The sequence below is a fragment of the Dipodomys ordii genome, unplaced genomic scaffold (assembly GCF_000151885.1).
Source record: "Dipodomys ordii isolate 6190 unplaced genomic scaffold, Dord_2.0 Scaffold127, whole genome shotgun sequence".
Classification (NCBI taxonomy): domain Eukaryota; kingdom Metazoa; phylum Chordata; class Mammalia; order Rodentia; family Heteromyidae; genus Dipodomys; species Dipodomys ordii.
The window spans coordinates 4953313-4969457 of record NW_012267343.1 but is presented as its reverse complement, the minus strand read 5'-3'; the positions used below and the strand labels follow the sequence as shown (position 1 = coordinate 4969457).

The 16145-nt window shown below is 44.4% G+C and overlaps 1 protein-coding gene across 1 annotated transcript in view; it reads right to left on the bottom strand.

The window, feature by feature from the left end:
- The window catches only part of Astn2 (astrotactin 2), a 777558-nt gene that overhangs the window by 689175 nt on the left and 72238 nt on the right, over positions 1–16145 (bottom strand). Inside the window, exon 2 of the mRNA XM_013030183.1 lies at positions 12749–13133. Coding sequence (XP_012885637.1) covers positions 12749–13133 — 385 coding nt within the window. The remainder of the gene's footprint in view (positions 1–12748; positions 13134–16145) is intronic.

Genomic DNA, 16145 nt, shown 5'->3' with positions numbered 1-16145 from the left:
AAAAGGTAATACCGTTTTGGAGATAAGGACACTAGGTTGCAAAGGCATTAAGGACTTGCTCCAGTGTTCATACATTGTGCATTTCAAAGGTGATGCCTGGCATAGGCCACCAGGGCAGGAGCTGGGCTTGTGCTCTCTCTCTGTCTCTGTCTTTGTCTCTGTCTCTCTTTCCCTCCTCCCTGCCTCCCTCCCTTTCTTCCTCCCTCCTTTTCTAGATTATTTTTCCTTTCTTTCTTCCCTTCCTCCTTCCCTCCTTCCCTCACTTCTTCTCTCTTTGTCTTCTTCCTCCTCCGGTCACATTATATATCTCAGTCTTAAACTATCAGTTCTCCTGCTTCAGACTCCAGTGTGCTGGGATTATAAACATAAATGACCACTCCTGGCTAGAGCTGGGTTTCTAAACTACTCTTAACTCTGTGGCCAACCTTCTCAAAAGGCTCCTGTTCTCTGCTCCTCTGCTAGAAGAGCATGGAGATAAACGAGGGTGGTTTCTTTTTATGTGTCTCTTGTACTAATGAGTAATGTGGGGGGAGGGTGTTCACACTTTGGAGAAGGTCCTAGAGCCCCTCAGCCCTCCCATTCATCTACTTCCTGTTTCCACTGATCAGATCCAAAAGACTATCTCAATTTTCCCTTGCTTGAGGAGAAGGCTGGTGTTCAAAAGCCCTTAGGGAATGAAAAAAAAACTTGGGTTAAGAGATTGGCCTAGGAAGCAGCCATTGAGGACATCGTGAGAGAAGCCCTTCCATAGGAAGCAGCACCAATCAGCTCTGCTGATGTTGGAGCAAGAAGAACAAGCCTAGGGTTCCCAGAATTCTGACCAGTCAAGTGAGAGTTAGTTGTGGTGGTACATGTCTGTAATTCCAGCTACTCAGAAAGCAAGTGCAGGAGGATCCTAAGCAGTAGTAGAAAGATTACAGTCTGAAGCCAACCCTCGCAAAAGTGTGAGACACTATCTAGAAAACAAAGTGGAGTGCAAATGTGCTGGAGGCCTGGATGAAGTGGTAGAGAACAAGAGGTTCTCAGGTCCATTCCCATTACAGCCAAGAAAAGAAAAAAAAGCATCCAATGAGGCAGGAATGTGGGTCTTGATGTAAAATGTTATTGCTATGATTGGCAACTATTGATAGCTTCCTACAAATGTTTTAAAAATGCCTCACATGTAAACAATGTGGAAAGCACACACAAATATATCTGGACTTCACCCATGAGATTTTAGATTGCTGTCTCTATTCTCTAGTCCCTCCAGCATTTCCGGTTGGCCCTAATTTCTAAACCTTTATAAGAACTAAGTTCTCCTATTTTCCATTGACCATCATCTCAATCATGGAAAAGCCAATCCCACAAACAATCAGGCTTTTCAAGACCTTTCCAATTTTAATCTAGGGCTCTCTCCCTGAAACAGTTCTTATTTCTTCTTTATAAACTTTTTTTATTGTTCATATAAAGATGATGTACAGAGGGTTTACAGTTACATAATTCAGGTAAAGAATACATTTGTTTTAGACACATGCCACCTTTCCACTTTTTCCTTCCCATCCCCACCCACTCACAAGTTGTACAGGTCATTTTTCAACATAGTGTCTAGTGCGTACCACTGCTGCACTTGTTTACTGTTTGTCCATTTCTGTCCTTCTTATTTCTTTAATGTTCCAATATGGTGAAATCACAGGGCCTCTGTACTTGCCATTCCACCTCTTAAAGACCTATTCCTCAGTTATATTTAAAATATTTGCTTTAGACTTTAGCTCATTCTCAGCACTAAGACCTTTCCTCCCATTGCAATTATCACTTGATAGTGGGTATGATATATTTTTCTTTATGTCTTTATAATCTCCCTACACAAGAAAGCAAGCTCTACAGAAAGAGACTCAAAGAAAAAGAAAAGACATAAAAAGAGACTTGAATGTGTTTCTCCCATTGCTTTATCTTCAGGACACTATTTCCTGACACATAATAGATATTTAATTAAAATTTGTTGACTTAATAAATACACAAAAATAAATTTTTTAAATCATGTTACTAGTGTTTATGGAGACATCCTGGCAAGAAGACATTTAGTTAAGCATGTATCAAGAACTTTAAAACAGACACTTGACCTAGTAATTCCACTCCTGGGAATATGCCCTGAGGAAGTAGAGAGGAAGCGCGAGAACAAATTTAAGGCCAACCATGGTTGCTAGTGCTGAATGCAAAATAGAGCGGGAATAGCAGCAGCAAGTAAAATATGAAGCAATCCTAAAATAGAATCATAAACATGCTGAAAGGCTTATGATTTAAAATTAAATAAAAATGCAAGGTATTAAAACAATTATTAGGTAAAACAGAAAAGAAAAAATGGTAAACAGTTACAGAGGTTATTTCATCAGGTATTTAGAGACTTTACTTATCAGTTTTCTACATACAATGAGCACACATTAATTAGAAAATACAAGAGGAAATATGACAGATCATAATTGTGGACAGGGGTACTATTACTGCATTCCAAAGGAGAAAGAAGTTGGGGAAATACAGGCCAACTACCCCTTGTTGGAAACAGCAGAGCAGGGGGGAGGTTGAGCTGCCCAGTCTCTCTGTGACAGCTAGCGCCCAACTGGGAAATTTCCAGGCATTCTAGGGGAGACCAGGACAGGAGGTACAATGTCCCCTGAGTACTGGGCAATTGCTTCAGCCTGATCAATCAGAGAACAACCACAGAAGCCCTTGACATTTATCAAACCTCCATCACCCTCATCTGTCATTGTGTGGGGCTGCCTAGCTGGGCACAGTCTAATCAAGTCAGCACTCCCAGAGGGTCCCCAGAGAGGAAGAGGAGGGGGTCTCAGAGGGAGTAGAAAGAAAGGAGGACAGGGAGATGGGAAAAGAATCATGAAGGAGGGGGAAGGAAGAGCAAATGTTCAGAGAATACCCGTTTGTTTTGCTATCACGGCAATTAATGCAGAGAAGTGACATTTTAAGGGGCTCTGGTGACAGCTTTGGTGACATTCCTGTTTGTGATTCCATGACAAATCTCTGTCTATATCTTATTTTAGCGAGTTGTAGAGACAGCTCAGAGGATGGCTGTGTGGGGATGCCAAGCTCTGATCTGATAGAGGCATGGGTCCCTCTGCTTCTTCCAAGCTTAGGAAAGCATGTGGCAGGGCTAGTCTGCAGGACAAAATATGAAAGAATCGAGGCATTACAATGATGCTGCAAAGGCTGACATGTCAAGAACTGGTCTTAGATGACCTGGTTAACCCCACCATATGTGATGATCAGTCGGAGCAAAGATGAACATTCTGCTGTTGTACAAGTGACATTTGCTTTGCCCATCAACGGGGGAGAAAAATGCATGTGGAGGATAAAGGTGGGCAACAAAAAAAAATTCAATTCTGATTGTTTTCCAGGCTGGCTGGTTCTGATGAATGTGTTTTTACGAATAGATCTACCATCTTTCTTTTTGTAAGCAGTCCCATAAAGTAAATGGAATGGAAACCAATGAAAACAAAGTACTGAACTTGAATTCAAGGATAAAGATAGATGTAACTCTACCACCAAATCCTGGGTGGCAAGAGACAAAGACTTAATCTCTCTGAGCCAAGGCAAAGTTCCTTACCTCTCAGAAAGGTCTAATCACGTAGGATTTATCATAGGTTTATAAAGCCATTCTACAAATGCAGAGGAGATATATAACAATAAAACAACTATTACTGTTCGATCATCTTTAAAACTGAGAGCTCCTAGGAGAAAGCTATTCCACATTTTGTTTTGTATGTATGCCACAATAACACCTAGTAGGTGTTGGTAAACATTTGTTAAGTCCATCAATTGAAAAATGTGTGAATGAGTTGGTGAGTAGTGAGAGGGAAGTACACCCAAAGAGAAAGAGCAGGAACTACATGTCAGCCACCTCCCGCTGTGGGTGGCCCATGGTTTTGCAGATGGCTGATGGAAATGTCAAGGTGACACAGGTACCTGGGGCAGAGTCTATCATTCAGAATTCAAAGGGAGCTTTGGAAGAGGAGAACAGAAGAAAGTTTTGTATAAGGAAGTCCAGGGAAGTTTGGTGCTAAGAAAGCCATTTCCAAACTTTCCTTCTTTTGAAGCTGGGGAATGTTTGTCAGGCATCCCTTGCTGAGCCAGTAGGGTGCAGTACCTCTCTGGTTAATGCACCCCTGCCCTCTGTCTGACATTTGCCCCCACTTAGCCCTGGCAGCTCTTCCAGACACTGTCAGAACAGGAGCTTGAAGTTAGGAAGGGAGTTTCTCTGACTCACTGACAACGTAATGGGCATCTGGGTTAAAAGGGGTGGTGTTATCCATGTACGGCGCAGAATGAGGGAATCTAGGAGTAAGAAGAGAATGTCACAGGTGATACCATGAAAGTTACCCAAGGTGTCCTTTGGTAAGGCAGATTGAGAACTTTCAAGAGAAAAGTATGGAGGTGAGTAAAGGGCACCAGTGGACTACCTACTAGAAGGTAGGGATAAAACAGAAGGGCCTCTTCTGGGCCTTGAGTGAACACCAGGCCCCATTTTTCATCCTCCTCCTCACCCTGAATCCCTTCAGTTGACCTTATGCTTCTGTCTCTAAAGCCAAAAGCTCTGCTGGCAAGACAACTGGTGGTAAGAGATATGACCCCACCGCAGGTCTCCCTCAGGAGAGAGCTTTTAAAACTGCAGGTTTTGTTCCATTTATGTATGGGTAAATCATGCCAGCATCAGAAAGGAGACATAAAGATCACAAAACGTAGCAGAGCATGCTACATGTAATAATTTTGCAAAATGAATGTTGAGACATCAGCAAGACTGACTGAGCGTTGGGGGGAGAGAGGGGAGATGGGGGGAGGTCTGAAAATTCAAGGAGTGCATTTTTCTGAAAGAAAGTATGGGTGGCAAGAGTGGGCATTGAATGAAGGACTGGTATGAAAGAGCTCTGAAAATTCATAAAGTATCCACAAAGGTGACATTTTCATGACCTTCATGAGTGTGTATGTATGTGTGTGTGTGTGTGAGAGAGAGAGAGACAGAGAAACAGAAAGACAGAGAGAGAGTTTATCATAATCATCTCCATTTTGGGCATCCTAGTGTGAGCTGTTGATAGCGATGGTGGGCCCTCACTATGGAATAGTGGCTTCTTGACTGCCAACTTCCTGCCCAGCGATGGAGAAATTCGAAGTGACAGTAGGGCAGTGTTGTGCCCCAGTGAACAGATTAAAAACGACTCATGGGTTTTACTCCTTGCTTGCGGGTGACAACAAGCCCACCCGTGCCACATTCAGCCACCCCTGGAGTTTGGAGAGCTGTGGGGGGACCCTCATCCTCAGGATGAGAGGTTAGGTGTAATCCCACCCCTGTCTCTACCACCGCCACAGCTCTCCTGCGTCAGCCAGACACAGCTGAGCTAGTTTCCTTCTGTGTGCTCTTGATAAGTTATTCACCCCTAATTCTTTCGGTCTCCTCTTCTGAAAAGTGTAGACATTATTAGACCATATCACCCACATTTTCTACGAGATGCAGTTGACATAACTCACGGAAAGCTCTACAAAGGTGGTAAAAATTGGGTGGTAGTGGTAGCAACAACAGAGACAATAGTTGCCGTCCATCTTCTACATGGGGTTCATTACAGTGACATAATGAGAGAGGTAGGTAGGTGTCCCACCTACCCTAAGGCTTCCTGGACCAAAATCCTGAACAAAAGTAAGGCTCAACCTGAGAAGGACATATCAGAAAGATAAGGAATATCATCTGTCTACTTGTCAACCTTCCTATCTACCTTTGTCTGTGTGTCTATCTATCTACCTACTTCCTATCCTCTTGGGACACTGCTGTTATGATGCTCATTCTCTATCCTTCCATCCTAGGCTCTAAGTTGAGGTAGGAGAGTAAAGAAAAACCTTCATTTTGTTGTACTTAAACAAAAAGACTCATTATGAAGGACTGCTTGATTGGGGGTACAGCTCAGTGTTAGAACACTTGCTTAATATACACAAAACACGGAGCTCAACTCCCAGCACCCCCTCCCCACACGCACGCATGCACACCGAGTGAACTATCCCTTTCTCTTATGAGAGGAATGCCCTTTGACAAAGGAAGAGACTTTGGACTACTTTATTAGGAGAGAGCAGAAAGAATCACAGGAAAACAAACCAGACTTGAAATGAAGATGTGATAAGGAGGGTATGGCCTGAGGAGATGAGAATATAGGAAGGCACCCTTGAGGGCATGAAACAGACTTTAGAAATGGGTAAATAGGGCTGTACTCACCACAGACACTGCTGGAGCTGTTCTCTGATACATTGATTCTGCCTCTGCTCTACAGAATTACCTGCACCTGCCAGGTGTATAACTGGCTACCTATATTACGCAGAGATACCTTTTGATTCATTATAAATAAAGAAATTACGATACTAACCCACAAAGTAAACCTCAGTATACGGAACACATTCACATGTGAACATATTGTAGATTCCTATAACTCCTTCAAAAAGAATGAGGTAAAATGTAAAAAAAAAAAATGAGGTAAATATGGTGGGCAACAGTGGCTCATGCCTATAATCCTAGCTACTCAAGAGTCTGAGAACTGAGAATAATGGGTTGAAGATAATCCAGGCAGGAACTTCCTGAGACTCCTATCTATAATTTAGATACCAACAAATTTAGGTACCAAAAAGCTGGACATGGAGCTATGGCTTGAGTGGTAGATTACGATTTCTTGAGGAACAAAGCTCATAGACAGCACCCAGGCTCTGAGTTCCAAACTCAGGACTGGCACAGAAAGGAAACAAGAACAAGGTAGAGAGGCATGGCAGATTCAGAAACAGACACTTCATTCACTGATTAGTAAACTATCAAATTGCTATACAATAATATGAGTGAGTGAGGTGACTTCATTATAATATATGTTGTCACATGTACCCATATAGCCACACATACACATATTATGTACATGGGAATTCTATAAGAGTATAAGTTAAACTGTTTACAAAGATTTGGGAAGTGGGCACCAGTGGTTCACAGCTGCAATCCTAGGTGGCTGAGATTTAAATCTGAGCAATTCCTATCTCCAATTAACCAGGAAAAAGCTGCAAGTGTAGGTATGACTTAAGTGGTAGAGCCTCAGACTTAAGTGAAAAAGCCAGATGAGAGCACAAGGCCCTTGTTCAAGTCTAAATATTAGAATACACAAAAAGAGGTAATATTTTGGGTACTGCAGTGGAATATTACAGAGGAAGGGTGGAGCTTCTTGTTTTTGTAGAATTTTGACTTTTCTGTCTTTATCATCCCTCCTTCCTTCCTGTCTTCCTTTCTTCCATCTCTGTCCCTTCTTCCTTCCTTCCCTCCCATCCTCCTTTTTTTCTCTCCCACTCTTCTTTTTCTTTGCTCTATTCCTGGATACCTTTTTTCCTTCTATTAAAAAGTAGCATGTGTTTCTTTTGAAATAATGAAACAAAACCTAATATCCATTCATTCATCTTTTATCCCATCCTTTGATAAAATGATAGATAGATCTGTTATTTTAATTTCCTTGTGCTTCCATGCATAATCTTCAGGGAAGGAAAACAGAAGTTTCAGGGTGGAGAAGGAGATCTGGAATTGAAATTCATCGAGTTTCTGACATACAATAAACATACTACAGAGCATTCAGATTAGCGACACACATAAACTCCTGGCAATTTGCCAAAGCAGTATGTGGTGTGACATTCAAAATTCCTGTGAATCTTGTAGTCACCAGCTTTCATTAGCTAGAGCAGGAGTCACTCCATCACTGGTCAGTAAGAAGTTCGGCAAAGTGAGACAGGTGGGCACTAGAGGGCTCAGGGAAGGGTCACCTACCTGCTGGAATAACCAAGTTTCAGTATGGGACAAAGGATCTGGTCTCACTGGTATAACTCAGTTGAATGCCAGCCCTACTCAGAATAGCACCCTTGAGGCCCAGGACACCAAGCAGTGGCCACTTTTATAATGACACTTTCTCGCTCCAGTTTCCAGACCGCCTCCTCTATTACCTGCAGGTCTGAGCTGAATAGCAGGTTGATAGGACTGAAGTAGGATGAGGCAGTTTGAATCTACAGAGAAATTCTGCATATATATAAAAAAGCACAGGCAGGATTGTCTCCGCGCCATATAATTTCAAAAAGCTGTTGGATCCCTTTTATCATTCCAAATTATTATTTTTAAAATTCTTTCTCTCTCTATATATATATGGCATAGATACTAGTACATGCTGTATAATAATAAACCAGGGCAATTTATATTTCTACCTGCTTCTTTGTGCGGGGAATCTTCCAACTCTTGTTTCTTAGTAGAACACATAATAAATTGTTGTGAACTAGTCACCCAGCTGCAATGGAGAACACCAGACTTTTCCCGCCTATTTTGATATACTTTGAATTCTCATTTTATATGGAATGTCCAGCCTCTCAATATTTGCTTGTCGTTTGCATTCATGAAGGAGAGGACCTCCATTCTCTCTCTCCTCAGGGGAGACCCCTGAGGCCAACTTAATTTGTGCTGCTATGGTTAGGTCAATGATCTCAATGGAATGGTCTCTCTCCTATGAAGCCAAGAGGACCAGGAGTTCAAGAACCATAATGCTGCAGGAAGATCTCCACCTACACAGCTCCCCCTGGGCAGATGGCCAGTCTCCTGCCTGGAGCTGGAAATCGTGTGTCCTCTACTTCCTTCTTCCCTAATTTTTTGTTTGTTTGTTTTTCCCCTGCCACCCTTACAGAGCCTACCTACCCAGAGAACCATGGAAAAGCAGAATCATTTGGCTGAGAAGAAAAAGAAGGTGAGCTGACGATGGAGAGGAGACAGAACAGCTAACTGATGTGCAGAGGTCACAGCGCTATTGAATGTAGGAGAGGGATTCAAGTCCAAGTCTGCTCTGCCACACCCTGCCAGGATGCCCATCTCTCCTGCATCCACCACTGATGCTTTAGACACCTGTTGGGTGTTTTCCAGCGCTAGTGTCAAGATTCTAGAGAGTAAGAGCCTGGCTCTGTTAGTGTTTGAAAAGAGTTCTGCTTGAAAGAAAACACAGTGGGGAAGAGTGGTTTTTGAGCTGCTGTGGGCCGAGGAGCGGACGTGCAGGCTCTGAAGCATCCCCTCAGGGAGAGGAGGCCAGAAGCCCCTCCTTCCACTTTTCAGGAGTCAGTTTAAGTATCTCAGGATCCAGTCCCCTGCAGTCTCCACCATCATCATCAGTCCCTACCTCCATCTTTGGGCTGAACTTTAGAGAGTATTTAGCAAGCAGTAGAAATGTACAGAACCTGAAATGTGAGGACTTTATTCTCTGTAAGAGGCACAAGGGTTGGGAAGCAACTTCGTGAAAGGGATCAATGCCCTACTGTCACATGGTCCCTTCTGGTCATGTGTGCTACAGAGTAAGGCAGCTGTTTAGAACATGGAGCTGGGCTCTTGCTTCACTTCTATTGCAGAGAGAAAGGCAGCTGTACTTGAGATCTGGCTCCCATTTCTTTACCCTTGTCCCTGTGACTTGTCTCCCAGGAGAACCCTGTCATGTTCTCTGAGGGCAATCTTTCTACTTCCTTTACCCTCACCCCAGGTCTACACTGGTGTATGGCATGGTGTAACCACTCTGGACACTGGTGGAATGAACAACAGAAACAGCTGGGTGGGGGGATGGGGTTTGACTGGGTGGACCCTCCACTCCACATGTTTTATTTCATTCAAGTTTCTGAGTCTCACTGCAATGCAGAATAGTACTAGCATGAAGCCCTTGGATGGGAGAGGACTCTCCGACATACCCAAGATCTCCAAGGTCTGTACTACTGGATTGAGAAAACCCCACCTCTGTATTTATCTGTTGTCTCTTGAGCCAATTTCCTTCATATTTCAGATTCTATCATGATAATATATTGGCTTCATATTAAGGAGAGGGGGGTGGGAGGGAAATCATGAGGGAGAGGAAGAAGATGAGAGAGAGATATACAGGGGCAAAGAGAAGAGAAAGAGGAAGGGAAAGTAAGAGAGAGGGAGATGGAAAGGAAGAAAAGGTGGTGAGAGTGGAGAAGACACCAAACAGGATCACTGGCAGTGAACAGCCTCCTCCATTTTCTCATTTGGAAGATGTTTGCTGCTCTCCATTTGACATATGGTAGAGCAGTGTGTGTGTGTGTGTGTGTGTGTGTGTGTGTGTGTGTGTGTGTGTGTGTGTAGAAAGAGAGAGGAGAGGAGGAGAAAGGAGATGAGAAGAGAGGAGAAGGGGAGAGAGAATTTTCCTGCATTGGCTGCAATCTAGTTACCCTTCTTTGATCATCACTTAGTCAACATTGATGATCTTCTTGAGTTTCATCCCCAGTCTCTCTGCTCTCTCTTGCATTCTTGCCATCAAGGTCAATAATTTCCCCTAATCCTTTTATTTCTACAGTCTGGAAACTTGAGGACAATGAGATAGCTGGAAGTCTGGAATTGAGCACCCAAGACTCTATTTTGATATTAGGATTTATCTTCATTGGAATGACTGATTCTTTCAATCACTCAGTCAACAGGCATCTTTTGAGGATCTACTATTAAGTGCTAACCACTGTACTGAATGTTAGTAAGACAAAGATGAAGGGTACTACACATGGTCTCAAAGACCTCTGAGTATAGTCTAGAAAGGGAATCTGATTGTCCTGTATGGTAGGTTTTTAAAAAGAAGTAAGTGAGTAAGAACAGCACCATGCACATGGTATTCAGGTAAGGGGTAAGTTTATTCATTGTTCCGGCTGGCACCAGGCCATGTTGGCCCTCCACATGGCTGGGAAAGGCCTGGGAATGAGAGAGAGCTAGGAAAGAGAGAGCTGAGAAAGAGAAGAGAGCTAGAAAAAGAGCACGTCTGGGCCTGGGCTAGGCCTTATGTAGGGTATGGGAGGAGAAAGGTGTGGCCACATCAAATTCAGATGTGATCTCAGCAGATGCAGATGTGACCTCTTCCAGGTGTGCCAGTTGCCTAGGTAACGCAGGTACTGGGCGGAGACTTTGCTGCGAGGAGGGTGGAGTCTTCTTGCCATCCAGGAGCGGACCTTACACTGTACAATGTGGCAAGTGGTAATTTCAACATCCACAGACGTATCAATAGAGACATAACATCTACAGGGATAGAGGTAAGAGTTCCCTAGAGGGAGGACCTAAAAGAGGCTATAGAGGAAGGTTGTTGGTAAATTTAGGAATCTCAGAATCTGAGAGAAGCCTGAAAGCCAGATATTTACAAATAGAGTCCTTGGGAGTTCAACACCTACTATGGGCAGCCTTGCTTTAGACATTTCCCATATATGTATGTGTATGTGTATGTGTGTGTGTGAGTGAATGTGTGTGTGCACATGTGTGTGCATGCATATGCGTGCATACTCCTTATTGGTCCCTCACTGAGGATTCTGAGGTTAAAATCCCATCTTGCCAAGATCACGTTGTAATGAAATGATGCAGAACTTCAACCCAGGTCCAGAAGGACTCACCCCCCCACCCCTCCCCCTGCAAAACCAAGTTAGCACCTAATATATCCATTCTTGTCTCTCCCTCAGGTTCTAGGCTCAACCAAAATCTCTCCATTTTAAGCAGCCCCCACTGTCCCTCTTCCCTCATGCAGCTTCACTGGAAAGATGGACATGAGAGGAGGACCTTAGGAAAGGTCAACAAAGGATCCAGAGCTCCAGGGCTGAGGCCAAGCCACACAATAAGAGGACCTCTAGAGCCATGGGTGAAGGGAGTCTGAATCTGCACTCTAACCCATCACCATGACCAGCTTCACAGACATAATGAAGAGGAAAAGCGGGATGGTATCTTGGTAGTATTTATCTAAAGGAAAATAGCCCCACTCTACCTATGCATAAGCTCAAGTCATACACAATTAATTGTGACAAATACAACCCAACCTTTCCTCTGCTTATTCCAAACCATCACCTGCTCCTTAAATGGACAAAGAAAACAGGTCTTGGCAACAACATGTAAGAAAATGAATGAAGGGTGTTAGTCATCAAATATCCATTGGGAGCCAGCAAGAGCTGAAAGAACATGTGTGATCTCAACCTGCGTCAAGAGACACCTAACATCCAGCCAGGGGGAGGGGACAACCTCATTTGCTCAGTGGTGCCCTGCTGCCATCTGGGAAAGGAAGAGAGCTAGCTCAGGTATGATATTCCAACATGGGAAAAATGGGAATCTCCACCTAGGAAACAATGTCTGAAAAGTATGGCGCACAAGCCAACTGAAGAAGCTGGGGTTATGTAGGTTGATTTGTAAAAGTTGCAAGTAATATTTTTGCTTGTTTTCCTGTTGTCAAATTCCTCAAGGGCTTCCTTGGAGAAAGAACATCCAATTCATTTTCTTTCTCTTTGGGATGGGGATGGGGGGAAAGGAAGAGACAAGAACACAGGCTTATAGTCTTATGGGTGAACATGTAATATGTCCAGAAATATGAACCAGGTTCTGCTTACTAAGAAAGCTATTAAGGACAATCTGCAAACAACATTACTAAATACTAGCTGGACTACAGGCGTACACTCGGATGTCCCTCAAAACTCCACTTCCAGGAGCATGGTCTGTCTCTTGCTGTCCCATCTTACTGAGAGACCAGAGGAGACAAGTTCTGATAACTCCACAGAAAACGAGGCTCCACATCCAACATGACTGAGCTCGCCAGACACCTCCTGGCACCCCCAACCTCCCAGCTCCTGTACCTCTTTGTTCCCATCCACCCCCTAATTCCCCTCTCCACCCTCTCCCCGCCCCCACCCTGGAAAATGGGCTGTAAGGATGACTTACCCTTCTTCTCAAAGTCCAACTTCTCCTCTCCTGCCCGGCCCAAAGTATCCAGGGTGTGGGTCACCTGGCTGTCGAATTCTTCCTCACGGGAGACGTGGTTGGATCTTCGGGGTGGCTCCTCTTCCTCCTCGTAGTCGTAATCATCCAGGATGGGGGTCTCCCGAATAGGTACCCCGATGACGGAGTTGTGCGCCTGCAGCCGGGAGGAGCGGAAGCTCTCCCGGGCCTGGGGACCCAGTAGCACCGATGGAATGTAGTGGATCTCATGCGTGGCTTCTGTGCTAGCGCTCTTCTGCGGGATTCGGCGGCGTTTCTGCCAGCGTCGCTGGGCGTACAGAGCCACGGTGAACACCAGCAGCAGCAGCAACAGAGCGATCAGGCCACCCTGGGGGCAGAAAGCAAGGAGGACAGACAAATGGACAAGTGCTCTTTGTGCTGGAGAACCAAAGGGGGATTTTCCCCTACCCATCATGCTCAGCCTTGAGCCCTGTGTTTGACACTTTTAGGAAACCCCCAGTCATGCTTTTCAAGCCAGAGACGTTGGCCTTCCAAGCCTAGTATTTTATCAACAAAATGGGGCAAAGTACTTGACTTTTCTGAGCCTTGATTCTCATGGTGCAGGCTCTGTACTGACCCAGGCTTTCGCAGCCATACTCCTCTTTCTTCACAGGCCGCATTTTTCTTACTGCATTAGCAGCAGGCAAACAGAAAAGCCAGAACAGAGCTCAGCACTGGTGGCTCATACCTGTAATCCTAGCTACTCAAGCTGCAATCTGAAGATTACAGTTCGAAGCAAGTTCGGGTAAGAAGGTCTGGGAGACTCTTCTCTCCAATTAAACACCAGAAAACTGGAAGTGGGGCTGTAGGTCAAAGTGGTCGAATATCAGCCTAGAGCAAAAAAAAACTCAAGGACAGAGCCCAGGCCAAAGGTTCAAATCCCATGACCAACAAGGACAAAGCCCAGGTGGAAAGGGAAAGGGAAAAGGAAAGGAGAAATAATCCATCAGGGTGAGCCAGTCCCGAACACCAACTCTCCCAGCATAAAGCAGGAACTAACATAGGCCCTGAGAGTGGAGAATAAAGCTTCAGTGTAGATCAAGAGTAGATCAAGGCCAGGATGCAGGAAGAGAAAGTTGCAGATTTCCAGAAAGCAAGTTATAAAGGGGCCAAAGTTCACGGGGTGGCAAACTGAGGCCCCAGGACTGCATGATATCCAGTCCAATTGGGGATGTGCTCATTCCAGGGCTGCCCCCAAACAAACAAGCCTGCAGACCAGCTGAGAGTCCTGGAGAATAAAAATGTCAATCCATTGCCTGGAGGGCATGCATTTCTAAGAGAGAGTAAACTGTGGAAGTGTGAAATGATTCCTTTACCTCCTCCTTAGGAGTAGAAGACTTTTTACAAAGCTGTGAGGTTATGGAGGATGGGAGAGGAGAGGACAGTGCCTATTCCTTCTGAGGTGTTCCTTCCATGAGTCTTTCTTGACAGGATCTGCCTCCTCTTCCTGTTCAGTGATTGACAGTGCGTTTCCGACTCCCAGCACAGCCCGAGCAGGGTGAGTGCAGGCCACGTCAAGGGTAGAGTGGTATGACAAGGAAAACACAAATCTGGGGCATGTGAATCCCTGCCTCTCTGCTTGCTGTTGGCCGTGACAAGTGTACTACAATATTTTCCTTTCTAAGGCTCCAGCAGGCTCCCTTTAAAAGGAAGCCGACTGTTCTCAATGTGAAAAGTTCTCTTAAGGATTAAACAAGACAACAGAAGATCTGGATAGAGAGTCTGACACCACAAATATCTGCCAACACCAGCCTCTTTCTTTTAGTTTTCCTATCCCTCTATCCTAAACCAAAGTATTTTAACCCAACTCCTTGGATTAAATCTTTTCCCTGACTCCCTAGGGTGGCAGAATAATATCCATACTCCCCATTTTTGGATCCAAGTCCCTTTAACACCCCTGGGTATTAAAGGTAGCCTCACCTGGGCTACCTGGCTACACCAGCCTGGAGCCACGCTCGATGGTTAGCAGGCTCCTAAAGTAGGGTTTGCTCTTGCCTCCTTTTCTTCCTGCTCCCTCAGCCTGGATCTTTCTTATATTAGGGATCACCAGTATCCTTCTTGGTTTAAACAGTGGCCTTCCTGGGATCTCTGAAGGTAGTTGTATTTGGGAATTGTGCCTTTTCAAATGTAATTGGTTGATATGAAGTCATACTGGATTAGAGTGAGCACTACATCCAATGGCTTACACCTGTATAATGAGCGGAGAGGACAGAGGGACACACAGGCACAGACACAGTCATGTGGGGCTGGACACAGCGATTCCAATGATATATTCACAAAGCAAGGGGTGCCAGTGACATTCCAGGCTAGGACAGCTTGTCCCTCTGAGCTACCAGAAAAAGAAAAAAAAAAAACAGCCTGTTGTCATTATGGTTTTGGACTTCTATCTTCCTGAGCTGTGAGACAAAGGATTGTTTGTTTGTTGTTGTTGTTGTTGTAGTTTGTCAGATATCGAGCTGACAGCAGCCCCAAGAAGTTCATCTCAACCCAGCCATCCCTCTCAGCATGTTGATCCATGTCTTGAGGAGTATCTTCACCTCTTCAATTTGGGGGTGGTGCTGTCCTCTTTTCTTATGACACCCCCCAATGATTTTTTTTAATTTTAATTTATTTATTTTTGTTGGTTGTGGGGCTTGAACTCTGGGCCTAGGCGCGGTCGTTCAGCTCTTCAGCTCAAGGCTAGCACTCTACCATCTGAGCCACAGTACCACTTCCAAATACCACCCCTCTCCACCCCATGTTACCATGGTTTTGTTGCTGTGATCCAATCATCTGGCTGATGATCGGATTTTTCCCACTCCAGGGCCTAAGCTGCTATTTATTCAGCTAAGATGCACGACTTCCTCTCAGAGAAGATACATAATAAACCTTCAGGTGCCTACAATTGTAACTAGATTTGCAAGAGAAATGCAAAGAAAAGTCCTTATATCATCTCCAGCCCGTGTATTCACAGGGACCCAGATCACACCTTCTATGACATGTCTTTCCTATTCTGCTGATTTCTTTTTCCCAGCTCTCATACCCATGCCAATTTCCTTACACATACAATATCAAAATTGGAAAGTTGTAGAGAATTTCAGAAAAAGCACCCTGAGCTATCCCACCAAGAGAGCCTTTGGAAAAAGTCAAACTTTGAATGCCATTCAGCCTGGCCTCATTTTTATCTTATTATTTTTTTCCCTTCACGTTAAAATGCAGGCATAGGAGAAGGAACCAGAGAAAAGAAAGAAAAGGATAATGTGAGAAATGCTTTATTTGACAATGTGTCATTCGGAAACTGATTATTTCTGTCTCCGGCCTTTTTAATATTCCCTCACAACGGCCAAGCCGCAAGGGGATT